Below are 22,500 nucleotides of genomic sequence, written 5' to 3'. Positions count from 1 at the left end.
CGGTTAATTTTCGTAAGGAATGGATAAAGGGTTAGGGTTAGGTTAGGAACACAAAGGAACGTAGACGATTGCAGACGGGGCTCTTAATCAATCAACGCTCACTCTAGAAAAATACATTAAGACCCTTGAATACAAGAGATGCAAATTAGGAAAGCACCCGCAGAAGAAATGATTAATGTTCCGGTGATCCGTCCTGGACATTTGTCCAGTCTTACAGGTCGATGGGTTTCATCACTGGCAAAAGTCTTCCTTCTGAAAGCGGGTTTTTGGGTGAACCTCGATAGCGACTTGAATCTTTTTCGGCCAGTTCAAGACAGAGAGATTTGGGGTAGTCAGTTGGAGCATTCTTATTGGCTGAGAGCGCTTTTGCCTTTGGTACCCTATTGGTGACGTCTTCTAGTGTGGCACGTTTGACGGCGCAGGGTTTTTTGGGAGGAACTGGAGGTTTGGGTTTTGAGGTGCACAAACCGCTCTCTAAACTCACTGCCTTTGGCACGGCGGTGCTTTGACTGGCACACCAGCCCATCCTAGCGTCTTTCCGGTCTCCAAACAAAGAGTTTATCCTCCTCACGGACTGCCGAACGGGCGTACGCTGGAACTTCAGAGGAGATCGGACCACTTTGGCTTTGGGTGATGTGAGCGTCAACATGTCGAAACGTTTAATCTGGTCGGCCACTTTCAATCGCCGCATTTTGGTATTTGGGCAGTTCTGCGGCAGGTCTCGATTTGGAGGACAGTCGCCCAAGGTAGACGCTTTGAGCTCACGCGGCGGAGGCGTACTGACTTCCGTTTGCGTTCTTGTCGCGCATGGGGTCGATTGAACCCTGATGGACGTGTCCGGTCGGAAGGCCACAGGACTTTGGATGTCTAAAGCATCGATAAGTTGACTGCAATCTCCAGAACGAGCCGTAGCCTCGAACAGCCTCTTATTTTCAAGACAAAGACAGCCGTTGTGGGTGATCTCCGCCAGCTCTCTGGGCTCAGTATCAAAGAGAGTGCTGTCTATGTGTAGAGGCGACAAAGGAGCCATCTCAAGCTGCCCAAACGTCATATTGTGATCATCCAAAATACACTTGCTAGAACTTTCCATTGACTTGGGTGAGGTTTCTGTGGCCACCTCAGAAGCAACCGCTTCAGATGTTGTATCAAGGTTGTCTCTCTGGTCATTAATGATGCTGCGAAGATCACTGGCGGACTCGCCGAAAACTCGTTTCACTGTCAGTAGATTCGGCCCAGTGTGAGTTCGCTCCTCGTTGAACGAATCTGAGCCACTGCTATCGTTCGAGGCACAGCAGAGGGGTTTGCTCACAACGATGGCGGGCACAGAGCGGCATACGCTCACGGGTGTGTCAGAGAATGAGTCTGTGGTGAAGGTCGGCGCTGCATCAGGAGCGTCTCCACTCCACGCGCTCCTGGGGTCTGTAGAATCACACTGTGGGGTCAGAAGGTTATCCTCAGATTTACTGATAAACTTGGAGCCTGTGAAACAAACATGGAAGGCAATTATGCCAAAGAAAACACAAAATGCCAAAGAACGATAAGTGAAAAGAGCGGTTACGGCCATGACCCGGAAGGTTAATTCGCTATTAGGAATTCTTCTTATAGGATTTTCGAATTACGAGTAAATTAAGATCTGTGGTGAAAATGACTTAATTACAATTAGAGCATAATTACACATAGTCAGACCTCAACTGGGGATTTTGAAGCCGTTGTGTCTTTTAAAAATGTATGCTAACCCGTCGCTAAATAAGGACTTTCTCCTACATGATGTGGACCAAACAGATTATTATAAACGTTCCGTAAGAAACTTCACAAAGCAAATTTAACGAAAAAAATAATGCAATTTTTTTTTAATAAAAAATAAACATGCAGAAAATATATAAAATGATGTAAACACTTCTTGCAGAAAATAAATACTAAATATAAACACTTATTAAAAATATAATTGAATTAATGCATTTAAATTCAATCATAAATTCCCAAAGACCTCGTGGTGGCGTAGTGACTCGCCCCAATCCGGGTGGTGGAGGACGAATCTCAGTTGCCTCCGCGTCTGAGACCGTCAATCCGCGCATCTAATCACGTGACTTGTTGAGCGTGTTACCGTGGAGATGTAGCGCGTGTGGAGGCTTCATGCTATTCTCCGTGGCCTCCACACACAACTCATCACACACCCCACCGAGAGCGAGAACCACATTATAGTGACCACGAGGAGGTTACCCCATGTGACTCTACCCTCCCTAGCAACCGGGCCAATTTGGTTGCTAAGGAGACTTGGCTGGAGTCACTCAGCATGCCCTGAATTCGAACTCGCGACTCCAGGTGTGATAGTCAGCGTCAATACTCGCTGAGATACCCAGACCCTCCCTAGCAACCGGGCCAATTTGGTTGCTAAGGAGACCTGACTGGAGTCACTCAGCATGCCCTGGATTCAAACTCGCGACTCCAGCGGTGATAGTCAGCGGCAATACTCGCTGAGATACCCAGACCCCGCCTCTTCAATAACTTCACTTATTTGGGAGTCGTCCCATTCTGTGGAGACGTTTTTAAGGGGTTTTCCGGAGTCAAAAACGATTGAGTAGTGCAAGTCTGTAATCTCCCGTAAACATTAAAAAGCCTGCTGGACGCGTGCGAGCCCTTGCGTGCTCCGAAATAAAAAATCAGGAGGATAATGACGTTTAAAGCCTCATGGATCAAATATGATAGATTTATTTTCATTGTTTTCTTTAGCCTGTTGACGTTACAGCATTTCACACCGAAACACGAAATTAGGGCGGGACTTGGCGAACAGCCCCTGCCATTTCGTCAAGCCCCGCCCCAATTAATGCAGTACAACGCGTTGCTTAGCGCTGAGATATAAACTAAAGCCTACTGGCTGTTTTGGACGGCAGATTTTAAATGCTTAGTTCTTCTGAAAACTAATTTTGTCAATGTTTATCAGTGCACTAGCATATACCGTAGATGGCCTAAAAGCTCAAAGATGGTGATTAAAAGAAGCAAAACTTTCATTTGATAAAGGTTCTTTAAGGAACCTTTAAGGGTCTTTAAGGGTCTTGTAACATAGTTTGAAGCATGAAACTCAAATGCATGAATAAAGACACTGACCTTTTGAGGGACTCTTGTTTAAAACAGCCGGACTAAAGGGAGACTCTGTGGTGAAGTTAAAACCGGTGCAGCTCTCTTGTGTTGCTAGGCGCCACCCTATGACCTCTGACCCCTTCGGCCCCAGTTGTGAATGTGTAATGAGGTTCTGTTGAAATAGAGGCACCTGCTTTTGTTACAGTCTGATTCTTGTGTGTTGCATTGAATTATGATAGCAGCGGTTTTAACCCTTTGCTGAAATAAACACCGCCGGTAAAACAGTTTCTGGTCAATAATCTTTTTTTATTTCCATGCATAATATAATGACCAGGTCAGTAATGGCAAGGAATGACCCAACACTACAAATAATCATTTTAATTATGAAAATAAAAACAAACTATTATAATATTCATATTGTTTTTTCTCAATACAGTTTATGATCCCACAAATGTTTAGTAATATATCAGCTTATTAGATATTAGAAATATCTGCTCTGTAAGAACACATAAAAACCATTAGACAAACATCACACATATATATTATCTTAGTGATTGTTAACAAGCGTAAAATGATGTTTTCTTGATCCCTAAAACATCTGAAAGCAGCATTTCCAGTAGCAGCACTAAAGTCTGTTGATCCTCACATGAAACATCTAAATAAAATAAGACTTGTGTAACAAGTACACAATATTTAACAGACTCTCCATCATTAATAGCAGCATGTACCTACATTAAACTGCCACTAGATGGTGCAAGAGACACAACTGAACAGAATGTAACAGTTACTTTTGAAAATTCCAAAATTCTATTTACATCATTTCGGAACTAAAAGTGCAACATTACTCATCTGTGAAAACATGACACAAGCAATTAGCCAGCACAATCATGCAAGGATTGGTTGTTAAGCGGTTGGATTGGAGTCTCTGGTGGAGGCGGACAGAGATGATGATGTTTCTGAACTTACAGACTCTCGGCTGGATTTGCCCAGACTGAAGCGCAGACGCAGAGATTTCCTCGTGGGCTCTTTCTTTTGGACTCTGGGAGAGAAACAGCCTGCTTTCCCCGATTCAACTCTGAAATCAAGAAGTTGTACTTTAAAAAAAATAGGGAGATGCCATCACCAAGAACCATGTAAATAAACATTAGAAACTTCAACGCCTTGTGACAATAACCATAATAATGTTAGAATGTCACAATGTTACATATGACCACCAGATGGCACCAAATACATGACACAGACTCAACAATGACTCAGATGACACAGAATGCAGTGTTCCCCTGCCATTATATTAGGGGAGCGGCACCCCCCCCCCCGAAGGTCAAGTTAATTCGATTTTCTATATAGCGTCAGATCACAACAGAAGTCATTTAAGGTTCCCTTTCCAGTACAATAGGTCAATACATTGTTCTTTTATTAAACAAACTAAATAGCCCGTTTGTTATTTATCTTATTTACACGTTCCGCCCCGATGCGCGCACACGCACACACAGGTGAGCATAGCGGTGTTCGATTCCAGGTTTTCTGGCACGGAGGTATACATAATTACACACTAGAGTCACTATGACTGTTATCGATTTCTAAAGAGATAAGCTACATGTAGGATAAATGCAAAGTTTCTGCGACAGCTCTCTGACGCGGTGTAATGCCGCGGTCACGCTAGACTTTGAGCATGCGAAATGTCTTCGAACAAAAGGACCATCTCGATAAATGTGAGATGGTCCATCTCACATCAAGAGGTTCTTCCAGAAGCCCAGAAAGATACACTGCAGTGACAAAAGCGGCACACTTTGTTACGGAAGCCCTGAACCGCAAGGAGGAAAAAAATAAACGGTCTCAGTTCGTTCCTGAGCCCAAGTGTCTTCAAAACAATTTTTTTCCTCTCTTAAAAAACAATTTTTTCTCTCTTCAAATTTTTTATTTTTCTCTCTTCCAAAAAATAAATATCCAAATATTTTTGGGGATTGTGGTATCTTCTCTGGCGAAGCCTTCATGCCCGTCCATATGCAACATCAGGGTCGAGAACACTGACCGTGCGTTCAGACCAGAGGCGGCGAGAGCGTCAAAATTCGCTTTGGCTGTCCTGCTAACAACGCTATCGAAAATTCGTGGACGCTCTGACGTATTTGAAATAGGCGGCAACGTTCGTTGAGAATGCTGGTTTTGTGAACTATATTTAAAGGGGCCACAAAACATCCAGACATGTCGACCGGTATCTTTATTGCCGACATATCACAAGTAGCGTATATCCTCATAAATATTTGAATATATTAATTAAATAATATTATATAAACCATAAATATCCACTTCAACTCACATGGCACACAATCATTTTCAGACACCTTTGTCCACGCATCGTTTTATTATTATTATTATTATTTATATCCCTGTAAGCAAACAGGGTCAGATCATATAATACGGGAAATCCCACCACAGCAATAATCAGTTTTGGAGGAGTAATAATTTCGTCTTCGGAACGAATGTTTGGTGGGAACCAAAGTTTACACGGTTGTGTTCTCTAGACTTCGCTAGAGCGGAGCACTTCTATATTCCAATAGGTTGCCGCCGAACCGCGTCACAGCTCATTACCATAATGTTGCCCGCACTTGAACTTCCATCTGACGCCCACGCCGCCCAAGACTCGCCGCGCCGCTTCTCGCCGCCGAGAGACGCTGGCTGTCATTGAAAATGAATGACTTCCGGTCGATTTGACGCTCTCGCCGCCTCTGGTCTGAACGCAGGGTTAAGAGTAGCCGTACGGTCTCTCTCTTCTCCATAAATCTGGCTCATGCATGAACATTACGAACCCCTCACACACAAGAATCGATCAAGTTGCTAAACTACTAATTGTTAAAACCATTAAATGTCAAATTAGACCATCATTTTATAAAATATATATTCTAATAAAAATCTTCCCCCTGAGAATATTTTTTTTTTTTAAGAGGAAAAAATATATTTTTGGGAGAATGTTTTTTTTTTTTAGGCTCAGGGAGGTAAATATTTTGCTCAGTTGTTTTTGTGATTTTTACACGCAGTTTCTAAAGCTGCGTTCACACGGTCGCCAGTGGGCGTTCCCGCTACTGGTTGCCTAGTAACGTTTATAAATGACATTCACGGATGTCATTCCATTGCTGTTGACAGCAAATTGCTTTTCTTGCCGCCAAAAACAAACATTTTGGAGGGAAAAGACTAAATTTAAATGGAATCAGTACATAAAATGCTTTATATCAAAGATGAATGAGAAACAAGGCGTGCTGTTTGCCATAGCGGCTGTTTATCTGTGGCGAAAATGCAAATGCCGGTCTGTCTGTGTCCATAAAATCCCCGCGATCTCAGATACACCTTTCCACGCAGTATTTTTCTTCAAAATGTCCTTGTACGTGGGAAGAGACATATCATAGAGCACTGGAACATTGCTAACAGCAAGAATTAGCCTTTCATCCATCTTTCCCTTACTGCAGGAGCTGAGAGAGAGAGAGAAGGATCATGTGAGCGCTCCCGTCTTCTCTCCTATTGGCTGTCGCTTCCGTTAGTCGCTCTTCATTTGAATAAAGTTGAACTTGTCTCAACTTTGTTGCATCATGGACACGCCCACATCTAGTCGCCAACGGTCGCGCCAGCTCGTGTCGCCGTAAGTCGCTGTGCTCTCATTGAACATGAATGGGATGGAGTCGCTGGCAGTGTGAACGCAGCTTAAGGCTGAGAGTCTCAGAATGCATCATAATCTATATCATTAAAAATGTACGTTTTCTTTACAGTGATACCAAACACTTTGACGTACCTGCTCACACTCTGATCTCTCAGTCGTTTGCACTTCCTCCTCGCTGAACTGCTGGACAGACGCGAGTTTCTGCCCACAGAAGACAGAAAACCGTTGTGAGATGAGTCCAGAACCCCTCCTGCACTGTGTGCTGAGAAAACATAACAACAAAACAAAGCCACAGATGAATCCCCTGAGAGGTTTCGTTCACCAAGTATCTTCCCTGCAAGCACATGAGCCGTCCCGAAGCTCCGACCCGTGACTCACCTGATCCTGGTGTAGATGTTCCTCCAAACAGAGCGTTTGGCAGCAGCTCCAGGCCGAGGTTCTTCTTGATAGACCTCCGTTTCTTATTGGAGAACCCGAGAGTCCGTGCCGACTCCACAGGAAGTTTCCGCTTCGTGTTTGGAGTCATGATGACAGGAGTCGCTGTGGAGAACACTGGACAGACAGAAGTATTGATCGCTCAAGCTTTGATTCATTATAGAGTACATGAGACATTTGCGAGTGGTCAGGCTAGACCTTCAACAAGGAACAGGAAGTTTAATCAAAAACGAAGCAATTCCAAGTTAAACATACGTAAAAATGGACCCATGCTTTTACATATAAATAACAAGGACGTGCAAAGATGCCAAGAACTATTTAAGTGATGCAGCAAAAGCAGCGTGCCTACAGAAAGCATCTCCGAAACGTGTCCTCCTGCAGTTTAATGTGCGTCCAGTGCAGCATGCATTTACAGGCGGTGCAGTGAAGTCTGATGTGAACGTTTACCCACCTGCTCCGTCAGACTGAGGAGTATTTGTTGGCGTTCTACTAGTTTTAAACTTATTCAGAGCTCCATTTACCACGTCTGGAATACAAGACAAACCCACGCAACTGAGTCTCATTATGAAACATGGGATTCACCACAAACCAGTGGTTTATTCTAGAGCTCGATTAACTTCGAGGATGTTGTTATAATGCCGTTCTCACCTCCTAAACTGCGCATGTTGCTTTTCTTCATGTCAGAGTGAGTTTTGCTCTCCTCTAGAGACACTGTAGATGGTGAGAAGATCCCGAAATCACAACCCAACATGGCTGGAACCTTCTCCATCAGGAACTGAGGAACCACACCTACAAACAAGCACATGACATCATCTCTCTGTGAGGCGGGTTCTCTTTATACAACGCAAAACCCCTTTACTGTGGTGAAATCCACCATAGAGGAGCGGGTATACTTAAACGTTTTTACACGTTCCGGATCGGATCCGGCAGACCGTGTTGCCTTTCTATGGAGGACAAAACATGCACAAATAATAAATAAATGTAATAATAAGAAAATAAATAAAGGAATAAATTTCTTGATAAAACAAGTATAATTAGTTTTTAATGAAAGTTATTCCTGAATTTATTTTTGTATGACTTTTTTTTCCTTTATTATTTTATTTTTATTCTTTTAAAAAAAAATGTATTCTTTCATTTGTTTTTTTTATTATTTATTTATGCATTCATTTATTTTTATTAGGGATGTCGATTTAACGCGTTAATTCAGTGCGATTAATTTTACAAAAATAACGCGTTAAATTTTCTTTAACGCATTTAATCGCACTTCCCCGACCATAATAAGGAAGATTCCTGAGAAATGCTTGTAGTACCACCTGTTTACTCCAGAGGGCAGTAAGTGAAACTTCAGCTGTATGAGCAACACACAGTTTATACAGTGAAGAAACACTTCAGCAGGCGTTCTTGCGTTCAAAACACACGAAGGGATCTCAAGATGTTTAAAGATTGAGTATTAAACTATATTTAACTTGACACAGTGACCTATTTTATTTTATTTTTATTTACATTTTATTTTTATGACGCAACGCACCCGAGACGCGACACAAGCATGTCTGACGCTGGATTGAGATGGTGCAAAATTCGGAAATTACTCCATAAATATCTAATCACAATTAAAATCAAAGAAATTTCCTTCAAACTTATTTATAAGTACTACCTCACGAACTATTTTCTTGTAGATATATTTAGCTGTGATGTCGATATATTCTGTACATTTTGTGGTCTGCAGGAGGAAACATTTTTTTCATTTATTTTAAAGTTGTCCCGACTCGACTTGTTTTTGCTCTGATTTCTGCACGATTGTTAGAGATCATATTATTCCCAGCTTTCAACTTTGTTTTAAAAATGTTTTATTCGATTTTTTTTTTTTTTAGCTATGACACATCTCTTCATAAGGAATGTTATTTCATTAATTTTCTGCTTTTGCTGGCAAAGTTTAGTATTCATAAATGTAAGTATGGTGGTTATAAACAGTTAGTTTTAATTTCAGCAATATCTAAGAAAAATGTCCAATTTGAGTAACAAGAAAGCTGTAAAGTGTATTGAAATATGTAAACAATTTGATATTTTTATTTAAACTGTTTATTTCTATATTTAAATATTTCCACATTTATTTAATCGTACATTTCTGTGTCTTGTATGATAATGATGTGGGCGTGTCCTGCTCACCATTGGTTTATTGTATGATAATGATGTGGGCGTGTCCTGCTCACCATTGGTTTATCATAGATTGAGGCGTGTGCTCGATTACTCTTGACGTGTTTTGATGTGACGTCAGGTCATATATCATGTAAACTATAAACAAGAGCTTCAGTCAATCCCAGATTTATTGATTATTCTACAATCACTAAATAAATGTGGAGCTGTTTCTTCAACAAACCCACAACATGAGCAAGTTTCATAAATTATATGATTTAACCTTGTCCTTTTCTTTTTTCTGTGTATATAACTTCATATTTTGATGTCCGCAAATCCATAATATAGTTTTCTGTTGTTATGATTGTTCATTGTAACAGATACGACCGTGCTTCATTTCCCTGATCGTTTATGTGTATAAATCTATAGCAGACGCTTCACATATATCTAGAGAGTTGTGCGACATGCGAATGAACTCGATAACACGCATCAGATAACTGTTTCATTTAGAGTAGAGGTGCTGATTGATGTTTTAGGAGAGCTGTAGGCCGAAACGAGTCAGCGGGTGCTGAGGTGGGACGTCCATCTGCTCCAGATAAGTGCTATTGAGCTCTCGACCAATGATGCACTGGAGCTCCGCAAGGACCGCCTCCCTCATTTACATATTGCACACAGAAAAGTACAAATAAATACATGTATAAATAAATAAATATATATGGGAATATATAAATATGGAAAAAAATTAACACATAAAAATAAAAAAATATGCAAAATAAATGAATAAATAATTAAAAGCTAAAAAGAATAAAAATAAATATAGAAAATAATAAAGGAATAAAGTCATACAATAATAAATTCAGAGGAATACATTTAATTAAAAACTAATTATATTTGACATTTATTCCTTTATTCATTTTTTTATTATTACATTTATTCATTTATTATTTATGCAGGTTTGGGCCTCTGACCGTGCATTAGGGCTGCACGATTTGGGGAAAATGTCATATTATGCGATATAATAAACGGTATCATGAGTAAGCTCGCTTGGTTATCAAGGAAAATGCACAAATAGATACTGATAATGCTGAAATGTATATTTCAACTCAAACATACAAACTAGCAACAACAACAACTATAAATGCAGTGTTTTCAAATTAAAATATTTTTACAAAATTAAATAATAACATCTTTGCATTACTGCAAACGTGTAATTTTCTCAATATTACACCTAAATAAAATGGAACAATAAAAAAAGAACATTATAATAAGATTGTCCAAACAAACAGGGACATTTAATCATGTAACATGAACTTTCTATAAACTCTTTTGAAAAGGAAACTGGATATAAAAGTGTGTTCACTCAAACCACTAAAACTGTTGCTGATTTCCAAATCTAGCACCTCTGGTACCTCTTGCCAGCGTGTGGATCATTTTCTGAAATCCCACTTTGCTAACGGCGCATCATGTCTCTCTATATCTCAGGCGTGACACTCACACACACACACACACATCTGTAATTGTGCTTGTTTACTGGCTTTTTAATGTAGTTTTAATCAATGAAAACTGTCGACATTATAGTCATATTTTAGTAACATTTAGTCATATTGATATTTTAGCCATAAGAGTATTATTGATAAGCATTTGTCAATCTTGTCTATAAAATATATATATATATATAATTTGTAAATTACTATTATTTTTTTAATAGACAAGATTGACAAATGCTTATCAATAATTTCCATATATATATATATATATGCATTATGATGGTAATCTGGCATACCGGGCATATTCCCGGTGGGCCGACGCACTTTGGGGCCGATCAGGGGCGGGACTGGCCATTGGGAGAACCGAGCGGGCCAGTGAATTGGCCGTGAAACAGGCCACGATAAGCTAAAATGAGCCGCCGTGTTATGTGGAACGGAGCACAAAACCGCGCCGCGATACGCATAAAAGGAAAGCGAACACCCCCCCCACCCCCATTATATGTTTACAATTGTAAACAAATACTAATAATGACAATAATAATTATAAATTGTTATCAACATAATAGTTATTGACTTAAAATGTTAATATATCTCCATCGTGCACTTTTTAACCCCTCACGCTTTTATTTTGACATTCTGAAGTCTCCGGGACGTCCTGTAGGTGTGTGTTTGTGGGCTAGTTCACTGTAGGTTAATTCACCTGTTATTCAGATTCTGGTGAAATGCTCCTCCGGTGCCGTTCTAAATGCACCGAACTATTGAGCATCTGCATCGGAGATGATGTTCACGAGTAGCGCTCAAATATTGCGCAATGCGGGAAGGCTAAAAATAGCCGCGAGCATGTGTGTAAACAGAGCAGCGGCATTCAATAACACACTGGAGCTGCGCGTGCATTTTATATATTTACTTATTAAACAGTCTTCTGTGATTCACAGAGCTATCGCACGTCTTCAAGTGGCTTTGAATAAAATGCACGAGTCATATGAACTACATTAATGGTGCTTTAATGGTTCATTTTTGGAGCTTGACAGTAATGAACATGACGATCACACTGTATCGGGCTCGTCGGACTGATACCTGATCCGTCTAAATACTTCCGTATCGGAGCCGTTAACCGATCCAGGTATCAGATCAGTGCATCCCTAACAGGAACGTATTCGACACATGCACACTACAACTGCTTTGTGACACGCTTTAGTACAGTCAATGGCCAGCGCATGCGCAGATGACATGCACAGCTGTGGACCGTATGCACGAGTCAAATCTAGGCAACACACGGCTGTGCTGATGATGCAGTTTGTCACACACTCTCTCTCTCTCTCACACACACACACACACACTATGCGCAGAGCAATCCTTTGTATACTTTGGCCTTAACACATGGTCTCAAGTAGCTCATAGTGACTCAAGAAAAGTGTCTGAATCAATTGAAGTCATGTATATGTGTACCTAAGTGTTGAGCGTTGTCTATGAGACACTGCACAGCGGCTGTCTGATGCTTGAGTTTCTTCTCTGTGCTGCTGCTCAGTTTCTCCGTGCCGTCTCCACAGTGAAAGAGATTCGGTGCAAAGATGACTGAGAGATTACTGCTGTCCATCTTATTCTCAGCACAGCTGAAAGGAATAAGCAACACACACAGATTGAATGAGCAATACACACACTTTACACATTACGTTAATTAGCATAACAACAGATTTGAGACACATCGTACCGTTGAGAGACACTCTTCAGGAAACTGCAGAAATAGCGCAGCGTGTTTAAATTCCTGTCGGGCAGCACACAGGACAGCAGAACCGTGGTTGAGGTCCTCTCCTCTTCGGTGGGCAGCTCCTGGGCCTTCAGGAAAGCGCTGTGCAGATCTACGGTCAGAACCGGCTCGGGAAGCTCCCTGAAAAACTGTTTCAGAAGTCCAGCGATGTCCAGCGGCAGAGCAGTGGCCAGACAGTCCTCACCCTGGTCCAGTTTGCCCTTCAGGGTCACAACAGCACAGACATTGTTAAATAATGCCACCGGTCAAAGTCTCTACAGGAAATAAAACTCAAGTCATCACTCACCCGGAGGGTCTTGACCCGAACAACAGAGCCTGATTTTCTGAAGAGGCCCTCTGTGTCCAAATGCTCCATGAGGCACGAACAAACATCTACTATAAAGCTGGAAGAGTTCACAGACACATTAACTGATTATATATATATATATATACACACACACACACACACATATATACACACACACACACACACACAGATCAGCTACAACATTTAAACCACCTGCCTAATATGGTGTACGTCCCCCTCGTGCCACTAAAGCAGCGCCAACAGCATTCAGAGATGATATTCTTCTCAACACAGTTATATAGAGTGGTTATCTGAGTTACCGTAGACTTTCAGTTTAAACCAGTCTGACCATTCTCTGTTCACCTCTCTCATCAACTAGTGTCTCAGTCCACAGAACTGACGCTCACTGGATGTTTTTTGTTTTTGGCGCCATTCTGAGTAAATTCTAGAGACTGTTGTGTGTGAAAACTGCCAGCCCATCTGGCACCAACAATCATGCCATGCTCCAAATCACTGAGATCACATTTGTTCCCCATTCTGATGATTTTATGCACTGCTGCCACACGATTGGCTGATTAGATAATCACATGGATGATCACATCCACGCGCCTAGCGCATGACGTCATTGCCACGGTATCCACGTGCAGAGCGTACAACGTCATTGCCACGGTATCCACGTGCAGAGCGTATAACGTCATTGCCACGGTATCCACGCGCAGAGCGTACGATGTCATTAACATGGTATCCAAGCGCAGAGCGGATGATGTCATTGCCATGGTATCCACGCGCAGAGCGTACGACGTCATTGCCATGGTATCCAAGCGCAGAGTGTACGACGTCATTAACACGGTATCCACGTGCAGAGCGTACAACGTCATTGCCACGGTATCCACGTGCAGAGCGTACAACGTCATTGCCACACCTCTTCAAAACGGAATATCAGGTCACCCAACTATTTCATATGTTAGGCTTTACAGGGTTAATAACAACTAGAACAAATAAGCTTTGGTGCATAACTACTATAGTTTCAAATATAAACAAGTTGACTGGGGACTCTTATTTTGAAATGATAGAGGCTTATCTAACTAACAATTATCTATATGCAAGTATTTACCCAATTAATATTTTTAAAGCCTATAAATTTCACCAGATGAGGAATTTATATATATATATATACATATATATTTCACCAGATGAGGAATTTATATATATATATATATACATATATATTTCACCAGATGAGGAATAAAAATAGCAACAATCAGCACTGATTAATCTGTAAAACCGATATATCCGTCTACCTCTAGTTGAGATTGCTGTACGATGAATGTCACAAATGTTTGGATATATTTATATTCACTTATAAATAATCTGACTGATTTACCAATTGAACAGCTTTATAACAAAGTCTAGACACAAAATAAGAGTCTGACAGTCCATGAAGACATTCATTAGTACACAAACAGGCATTAGAGCAGTAATTACAGGCTGTGGGTCTTACCAGGGTATGTCTCCATAGTCCAGCACATGACAGTGTGGCAGACTTTCGAGTGCAACCCCAAACACCCTCACCTAGAATAGGAAAAAAGATCATTATAACATAGTTATACACGTCTTCAAATCAGCTCGGGTCAAACATGTCTTTACAGGTGCACATTATAATATCATCTCCATACACTGTAAAACAATGTCTGTAATTTTAACAGTAAAAGACCATCATGTGCTCTTCTGTAATTATCAATACATTTTTACAGTTTCAGAAGGTAAATATCAAGTTTATGTTGAACCACATTATAGCGACCACGAGGAGGTTACCCCATGTGACTCTACCCTCCCTAGCAACCGGCCAATTTGGTTACCCCATGTGACTCTACCCTCCCTAGCAACCGGCCAATTTGGTTACCCCATGTGACTCTACCCTCCCTAGCAACCGGGCCAATCTGGTTACCCCATGTGACTCTACCCTCCCTAGCAACCGGGCCAATTTGGTTACCCCATGTGACTCTACCCTCCCTAGCAACCGGGCCCCACAGATGGTTGTATCTTTAATTAAAAAAATAAATAAATGTGTTCATGTCTATAATTCTGTTCTAACTACATCTTTTAACAGACGAATGGATACAACTGTGAAACTAACACACTAAACTATCATTACGGTTTATTGTGTTGTTTGACAACACTGCTGTATAGTTAGGCAACTCACTAGCAGTGTTGGGTAAGTTAGTCTAAAAAGTAATTAATTACTAACTACTAATTACATCTTCTACAGTGTAATTGGAGTACTGTACTTATTACTCTGTCTGAAAAGTAACTGCATTACTTACTACTAATGACTTTATAAAACCCTGAATAACTTCGACCAGATGAAACATACAAGGATGAAGCTGTCATTTTCAAATAAATTATATAAAATCGAATTAATTATTCATGAACTGACCAAAGAATTTAAAGGGGACGCGTTAAATTAGAAAACGTACGTTTAACATTAGACGTTAAATTTCGATTTTAAATTGACTAATTTTTACAGAATTGTTCTAGTCTATGGAGTATTTAACACAATTACATCAGAAGTAAATGTAATTAAATAACTGAACTATTAAGAGTAATTCCTTACTTTACATTTAGTAACAAAAAAGTAATTTTATTACTGTTAAAATAATGCATTACACCCAACAGTGCTGCTCACTTGCATCTTAAATCTCTCATATCCACAATAACTCACATATTTAATAACACATTTTAAGATGATTTATGAACTCACCGTGTTCACTGGTGTCTGTTTGCTCCTGTTTTTATTCCAATTTTTTATTTTCAATCCATAAACGGCCCGAAGATGTTGAACGACCGCGAGACGAACCACATTTCTCTCTAAAACCTTCATTATTGCCTTTTAAAATCCGTATAAACAACTCAAAATTCAAAACATGAAGAGACACCGGCCAAAATAGTGTAAAATATGCGCATAAGCAACGTGTTATTGTATTCTCCTCACTTCCGCCTCACAGATTTCAATAAAAAACACCGGATTTAAGTCAACAAACATGTCTAACATTTCATATAAAGGCTCTGTTGCGAATAAACTTCATTTTTGCATCATAATAACCGTCTTTTAAAGTGTAAATATGTAAATACCGAATGTATATCCAGTGTTTATGTGCGTCTTTACAACGGCAGCTGGAAAATACTCGTTCAAATTTCGCTCTGTCCACGTCACGCGTTTCCTGCACTCCTATGGGTTCCGGAGGAGTCACGTGATATGTCCGTCTCATATGGCCCGCCCCCTCTCACTCTCCTTTTCTGTTGCGTCATAGACCCTTTCACGCCGTAAATCTCGCAACGTTTTTATATTATATATATATATATATATATATATATATATATATATATATATATATATATATATATATATATATATATATATATATTTTTTTAAATATTGAGTGTAAATATAAAACATTATGCTTTGTGTTATATTACTCTAGAATTAGTTTTAAAAAATAAATTACCACAGCTGCGAGGGGGTTTCTAATGCAGCTGCTGAGAGAGCAGAACTTTGTGAAAAAGGTCTGTTGCGTGACGCGCGTGACTGATGGCGCAGCAGATGCGTGAGTTCTAAATAAAGTTGCGTGTTTATGTCTGTCCCGAACCAACAACACATTATTTTTTTAACTTGAGTTACATCATTCAGTCTTATGTAATGATATTGCATGCCATTCCAAGGGACATTTTAAGGCTCATTCAATGTGGTAATAATGTTTCATTAAAAACAGCTGAACACTTCACATGCATTTGGTTTCACAGAAAGGTTTATTTCCAAAAAATAAAAATAAAAAAAGAAGCTTGCATTGTTGTAAATTTATAAGAAAGTGATGTTGAAGTATTTTTCAACTGATAAAGATAAAAATCTAGTATTTATATGTGATTTAAGTATTATTATGGTGTGCTATTATATACAAAGTCAAATGGACTAAAAAATACCTGTTTTTGAACCATATAAAATTGACATTAAAACATATTTGGAAACTATTTATAAAAGTACAAATCTGAAAGCAATACGAACTATGCAACAGTTTACTATAATATGAAAACTCCTTTTTTTAATGTATTTTTGTTGCTTTTTCATGTAATGTCTCATATAACAGGACACATTACATGAAAGCAACACAAATATATAAAAAAAGAGTTTGTTTGATACAATGTATTGTGTTTGTACAGTTTGCATTATTCAAATAAAAAAAGTTCATATTATGTAGCATATTAAATATCAAAATAACATTGTGAATGTAAAATTCAATGAAAAGAAATGGCTTTGAAATCTTAAAACGTATTGGAAAATCATAAAATAATCACTTTTGGTAATTTAATAAAAATAAATTATTTCCAGGGTTTTAACTAAAAAATTTTTTTTAATTCAAGTGTACAGACTAAAATAATTTGCATAAAAAAAAATTACACAAACACTAGGTATAAAAGTGTAAACTATTGTGCATTGACATGGAAATAGTTTAAAGAGGTAGCACAGGTTTACAGGGATTTTTGGAGAAAAATATGATAATGCTTTATGTCTACTCTAAATGCAGCCATACGTTTATTAATATTATTTTTGGTCATCCATTACAATAGACATTGGTTCTGATTTATGCCATATGTTTTATCTTGTGTCACATGCCGCCATACTTTATTTAAAAGAAAGATTTGTTTTAAAAACAGTTACAATGTGGGATATGAATGATACTCATATTTTGACCTAGCAGCATCTAATCGAATAATTCTTTGTGATTTGGGTGGCACCAAATGACAAATAACCCCTTTGAGAACACCAGAGAAGAGTGAAGGAATAGTCACCGAAAATATACAAATTCTGTCATCATTTACTCACCCTCATGTCATCCCAGGTGTGTGACTTTCTTTCTTCTGCAGAACACAAATTAAGATTTTTAGAAGAATAACTCAGCTCTGTAGGTCCATACAATGCAAGTGAATGATGACCAGAACTTTGAAGCTCCAAAAAGCACATAAATGCAGCATAAAAGTGACCCACAAGACTCCAGTGGTTTAATCCGTGTCTTCTGAAGAGATATGATACAAGTGGGTGAGAAACAGATCAAAAGTCCTTTTTTACTCCCTGCTCAGTAGGTGAGAAATTTTTAAGAAAAGTACAAATATGAATTTATAATGTAAAAAATTATATATGTTTTTCACCCATGCCCATGGCTGGACTGGTAACATGGCATACCGGGCATTTTCCCGGTGGGCGATGCATTTTGAGGCCGATCATGGGCGGACATGCCATCGAAAGAACCGAGTGGTCCGGTAGGTTGGCTGCGAAACATGCTGAACGGGCTGCGATAAGCTACCAACCCCCCCCCCCCCCCACAAACAATTTTGGCTAGTTGCCATGTCCCGGACCAATTTCTCTTCTCAGTCCAGCATTGCCCATATCGCTTCTATTTGACCCACTGTAGATTAATTCTATGCTGCCTTTATTTGCTTTTTTGAGCTTCAAATTTCTGGTCACCATTCACTTGCATTGTATGGACCAACAGAGCTGAAAAATGTTTCTTGTGTTCTGCAGAAGAAAGAAAGACATACACATATAAGGCTGCATGAGGGTGAGTAAATGATGAGAGAACTGTCATTTTTGTGTGAACTGTCCCTTTAAGTACAATGTAAATACCACGGTACATGCATATGAAATCATTCAGTTCCACGGTATACAGTGAAAATGCTTCTGTATGTATTGTCAACATAACTTGAGTGAAAAGTTGAATTGAAAAAATACATTTGGGAATGTCTTCCAAGCACTTGAGATGGCACGGACAAAAAACTAGATTTACCCCCGTATGATTTGTTCCAAACAAATCTGTCTGTCCAAAGGGTTAAACATGGGCACAGATCTTTGGACCCCGCTGTAGATCAAAGTACCATCACTGTAACATGTCATGTTAAATTTGTGCATGATAATATAAAGTAATGCATTATGGGTTGAACAGGCAAGTGACCACACAGCCGACGGTTATTGGTTACCAGTTATCTGTTTTTATTACAACACATGTATATACAGTAAAAGAGACAGGGCAGATCGGCTGAGACTGAGAGATTGGCGATGGTTTAGAAGCACTTCCTGTGGACGATGGATGGACCAGCCTCATCATACTCCTGCTTGGTGATCCACATCTGCTGGAAGGTGGACAGGGAAGCCAGGATGGAGCCACCGATCCAGACAGAGTACTTACGCTCAGGAGGAGCAATGATCTAGAGAGAGGCGGGAGAAGTATGAGCACGCTTCCTTCAAATTGTAATGGTGTCTCTCAACATGTCTACATGTTCAAATCTCAATGCCTGAACCAAACCAGAAGTGCCAAATGTGAGCCAGATTTGGCCCACATCTGGTTGCTATCTGGGACTGTATGCTTGTGCATCAGTGTCCATGTTCCTCACCTTGATCTTCATGGTGCTGGGGGCCAGGGCAGTGATCTCCTTCTGCATACGGTCAGCAATACCAGGGTACATGGTGGTACCACCGGACAAGACGTTGTTGGCGTACAGATCCTTGCGGATGTCAATGTCGCACTTCATGATGCTGTTGTAGGCAGTCTCATGGATACCGGCAGACTCCATACCTGAGGTGCGACAAGATTTTGAGGATCAAAATGTGTGTTTCCAATAACAAAAACACAAGGTGGGGATCTTCTTCCCCAATGAAACTCACCAATGAAGGAAGGCTGGAAGAGAGTCTCGGGACAGCGGAAACGCTCGTTACCGATGGTGATGACCTGACCGTCAGGCAGCTCGTAGCTCTTCTCCAGGGAGGAGGAGGAGGCAGCGGTGGCCATCTCGTTCTCGAAGTCCAGAGCCACATAGCAGAGCTTCTCCTTGATGTCACGCACGATCTCACGCTCAGCTAAGGAGAGACAAGTTCAGAGAATATGAAGCTGCTGAATCAACAGATGCTCGGCAAAATAACCCACATTTACACGAGCTGTGAGCTTGCAGATGGAATTTAATTAGGTAAAAATCCAAAGTACCGCAACATAAAGCAAACACATGCATAGTCCCGTGCATAGTCACGGCCCTGCCCTCCTCCTCATCACAAATTACCCAATTGGGCTAATCAGCCGAGGAGAGGGATAAGTGCAGCGGGATGCCGAAGCCCGGGAAGCAGGGGGATGCGCTGTCGTGGAGTCCTCGCCACCCAAAGGAGCAGCCGTGGCCATCCGCCGGGGGACGGAGGAGTTGCTACCGGCCGCCGGACGAGGAGGATCGGGCGTCCTCCGCGAGGGGAGGATGGGCTCGCTGCTTGCCGCCTGGAGCGATGGAGCCGCTGCCAGGGGCGGAGGAGTTCCCTAACGGCCACCAAAACGCGGAAGAGCGTTCCATCCACCAGGGGTCGAAGGACTGGCTGCAGTCCGCCCGGAGAGGAGCGGCTGTTGTCCGCCAGAGGGTGGAGGAGTGATCGAGGGCCAGGCGACGAGGGGTTTCTAGCCCCGAATGTTTTTTGTTTGGAAATATTTAGGGTGGAATGATTTTAAGCTCCAGAAAGCACATAAAGGCAGCCTGAAAGTAATCCATAAGACTCCACTGTTTTAATCCATGTCTCCAGAAGCAATATGATAGATGTGGTTGAAAAACAGATTCATATTTAAGCCATTTTTACTATAAATCTCCACTTTCACTTTCAGTTTCACATTCTTCTTTTGTTTTTGAAGATTCACATTAATTGTGCATATCTCCACCTACTGGGCAGGGATGAGAAATTAGAGTAAAATTCCTATCGTATCGCTACAGGACGGTAATCGTATGGATTGCTTTTATGCTTCCTTTATGTGCTTTATGAGCTTCAAAGTTCTGGCACCCATTCACTTGCATTGTATAGACAAAAACACCTCATATCTCAGACAGAATATCTTCATTTGTGTTCCGCAGAAGAAAGAAAGTCATACGAGTTTGAGAAGATATAAGGGTGAGTATTAGTAAGAGAAATAGCATTTTTGGTGAACTAGTCCTTTAAATGCCCACATCCCCCGGTCTAAGTCACTCACCAGTTGTAACGAAAGAGTAGCCTCTCTCAGTCAGGATCTTCATGAGATAGTCAGTCAGATCACGACCAGCCAAGTCCAGACGCATGATGGCGTGGGGCAGAGCGTAACCCTCATAGACGGGCACGTTGTGGGTCACACCGTCACCAGCGTCCAGCACGATACCTGCAGAGATCAATCATTTATTCTATCTCTCAGATAACAGAGCTAGGGCTCATCTTAACCTTACATCCTGTTCAAGAACATTGATTATTGATTATTGATTATAAAAGCTCACCAGTGGTACGGCCGGACGCGTACAGGGACAGCACAGCCTGGATGGCCACATACATGGCAGGGACGTTGAAGGTCTCAAACATGATCTGCAAGAGGACATAAGAGGAGTTGATCAGACTATAAAGACTCCACGAGGACTCTTGTGTGGCGTGTGGTGGTGATGACATCATCGGTACCTGTGTCATCTTCTCCCTGTTGGCTTTGGGGTTGAGAGGGGCCTCGGTGAGCAGGGTTGGGTGCTCCTCAGGGGCCACACGCAGCTCGTTGTAGAAGGTGTGGTGCCAGATCTGTCAAACACCGAGAATCATGTTAATCACAACGCAGTTTGAGTCAGTACTGTTCAGAACGAGCCCATGACATCACACCTTCTCCATGTCGTCCCAGTTAGTGATGATGCCGTGCTCGATGGGGTACTTCAGAGTCAGGATACCTCTCTTGCTCTGAGCCTCATCACCTACGTAGCTGTCTTTTTGACCCATACCGACCATCACGCCCTGATGGAGAGACAAGCGGGTTAGTGAGTGTCCTGGACATTGTCCTGGACGTTCAGCAGATGTGTTCGCACCTGGTGACGGGGCCTTCCGACAATGGAAGGGAAGACAGCACGGGGAGCGTCATCTCCGGCAAATCCAGCCTTGACCAAGCCGGAGCCGTTGTCGCACACAAGGGCGGTAGTCTCCTCGTCGTCGCACATGGTTGGTGTTCTGGTTGGTCTGTGGTTGGCAGATGGCATTGTAGCTTAATTTCTGTTTGTTTACATTTAATAATGCATATCTGCTAATAGATACTCATAAGCATGGTGCACTATACTGCCCTACAAAGGCAAAGCGCAGTAACTACAAATTTGGTCAAAAATGAGTTAAGACTTCTAATGGGCTTTATGATATGTGTTCTGTCTTGTGAAAAAAATCTGGGTTAAATTATGTCCCTTTTGTTTGCAGTAGCTACAAAATCCAAGCTAATACCAAGGCAAACCGCAGTAAGTGAAGTTACCGCGTTCTGGGGTTGTTTTCCCGGGTTTGACACTGCAGATGAACCACTCTTGTGGTGAAAGGGGCATTGTGATAAAACATTATTCTTAAATCACGAGCCTTACTAGTGAGCAATTTCAACATTACAACTTGCAAACATCAATAAAGCTATTAAAGCCATTTAAAAGTGCAGTATCTGCATTTTAGGGGTCAAAGGTCACATCAGTGGTCATGTTTTTTATCTATAAAAAATGTCTTCCTAAGAAGGCTTTACATAAATGCAGTACCGCTAATCTACCCATGACATGTTTGACTGGCTGGTATAAAAACTTTAAAGGTCTTTTTCTCTGTTTCTTTGTTTGCGTAGTTACTGCACTT

General features: G+C 40.9%; 2 protein-coding genes and 1 long non-coding RNA gene across 5 annotated transcripts in view; 1 reads left to right on the top strand and 2 right to left on the bottom strand.

The window, feature by feature from the left end:
• The window catches only part of LOC127656917 (rho GTPase-activating protein 11A-like), an 18,176-nt gene extending 2,168 nt beyond the window's left edge, over positions 1 to 16,008 (bottom strand). The window contains exons 1-12 of one of the 3 annotated variants that reach the window (XM_052145460.1): positions 15,598 to 16,008; positions 14,338 to 14,408; positions 12,837 to 12,933; positions 12,494 to 12,750; positions 12,232 to 12,395; positions 7,811 to 7,951; positions 7,614 to 7,688; positions 7,106 to 7,279; positions 6,860 to 6,989; positions 4,045 to 4,153; positions 3,106 to 3,268; positions 1 to 1,479 (exon numbers count right to left, since the gene is read on the bottom strand). The exon at positions 1 to 1,479 is cut by the window's left edge and continues 2,168 nt beyond it. In XM_052145460.1, coding sequence (XP_052001420.1) covers positions 212 to 1,479; positions 3,106 to 3,268; positions 4,045 to 4,153; positions 6,860 to 6,989; positions 7,106 to 7,279; positions 7,614 to 7,688; positions 7,811 to 7,951; positions 12,232 to 12,395; positions 12,494 to 12,750; positions 12,837 to 12,933; positions 14,338 to 14,408; positions 15,598 to 15,717 — 2,769 coding nt within the window. In that variant the 5' untranslated portion in view covers positions 15,718 to 16,008 and the 3' untranslated portion in view covers positions 1 to 211. The remainder of the gene's footprint in view (positions 1,480 to 3,105; positions 3,269 to 4,044; positions 4,154 to 6,859; positions 6,990 to 7,105; positions 7,280 to 7,613; positions 7,689 to 7,810; positions 7,952 to 12,231; positions 12,396 to 12,493; positions 12,751 to 12,836; positions 12,934 to 14,337; positions 14,409 to 15,597) is intronic. The other 2 variants (XM_052145461.1, XM_052145462.1) reach the window with 2 other exon arrangements.
• The window catches only part of LOC127656941 (uncharacterized), a 452,192-nt gene that overhangs the window by 212,234 nt on the left and 217,458 nt on the right, over positions 1 to 22,500 (top strand). The window lies entirely within an intron of this gene.
• LOC127656929 (actin, alpha skeletal muscle) overlaps positions 18,853 to 22,500 on the bottom strand; it is a 4,611-nt gene continuing 963 nt past the window's right edge. Inside the window, exons 2-9 of the mRNA XM_052145494.1 lie at positions 21,717 to 21,864; positions 21,517 to 21,645; positions 21,328 to 21,438; positions 21,153 to 21,237; positions 20,879 to 21,040; positions 19,549 to 19,740; positions 19,278 to 19,459; positions 18,853 to 19,091 (exon numbers count right to left, since the gene is read on the bottom strand). Coding sequence (XP_052001454.1) covers positions 18,948 to 19,091; positions 19,278 to 19,459; positions 19,549 to 19,740; positions 20,879 to 21,040; positions 21,153 to 21,237; positions 21,328 to 21,438; positions 21,517 to 21,645; positions 21,717 to 21,845 — 1,134 coding nt within the window. The 5' untranslated portion in view covers positions 21,846 to 21,864 and the 3' untranslated portion in view covers positions 18,853 to 18,947. The remainder of the gene's footprint in view (positions 19,092 to 19,277; positions 19,460 to 19,548; positions 19,741 to 20,878; positions 21,041 to 21,152; positions 21,238 to 21,327; positions 21,439 to 21,516; positions 21,646 to 21,716; positions 21,865 to 22,500) is intronic.

The sequence above is a fragment of the Xyrauchen texanus genome, chromosome 16 (assembly GCF_025860055.1).
Source record: "Xyrauchen texanus isolate HMW12.3.18 chromosome 16, RBS_HiC_50CHRs, whole genome shotgun sequence".
Classification (NCBI taxonomy): Eukaryota; Metazoa; Chordata; class Actinopteri; order Cypriniformes; family Catostomidae; genus Xyrauchen; species Xyrauchen texanus.
The sequence above is the reverse complement of the archived record's forward strand: the minus strand, read 5'-3'. Positions and strand labels throughout refer to the sequence as shown.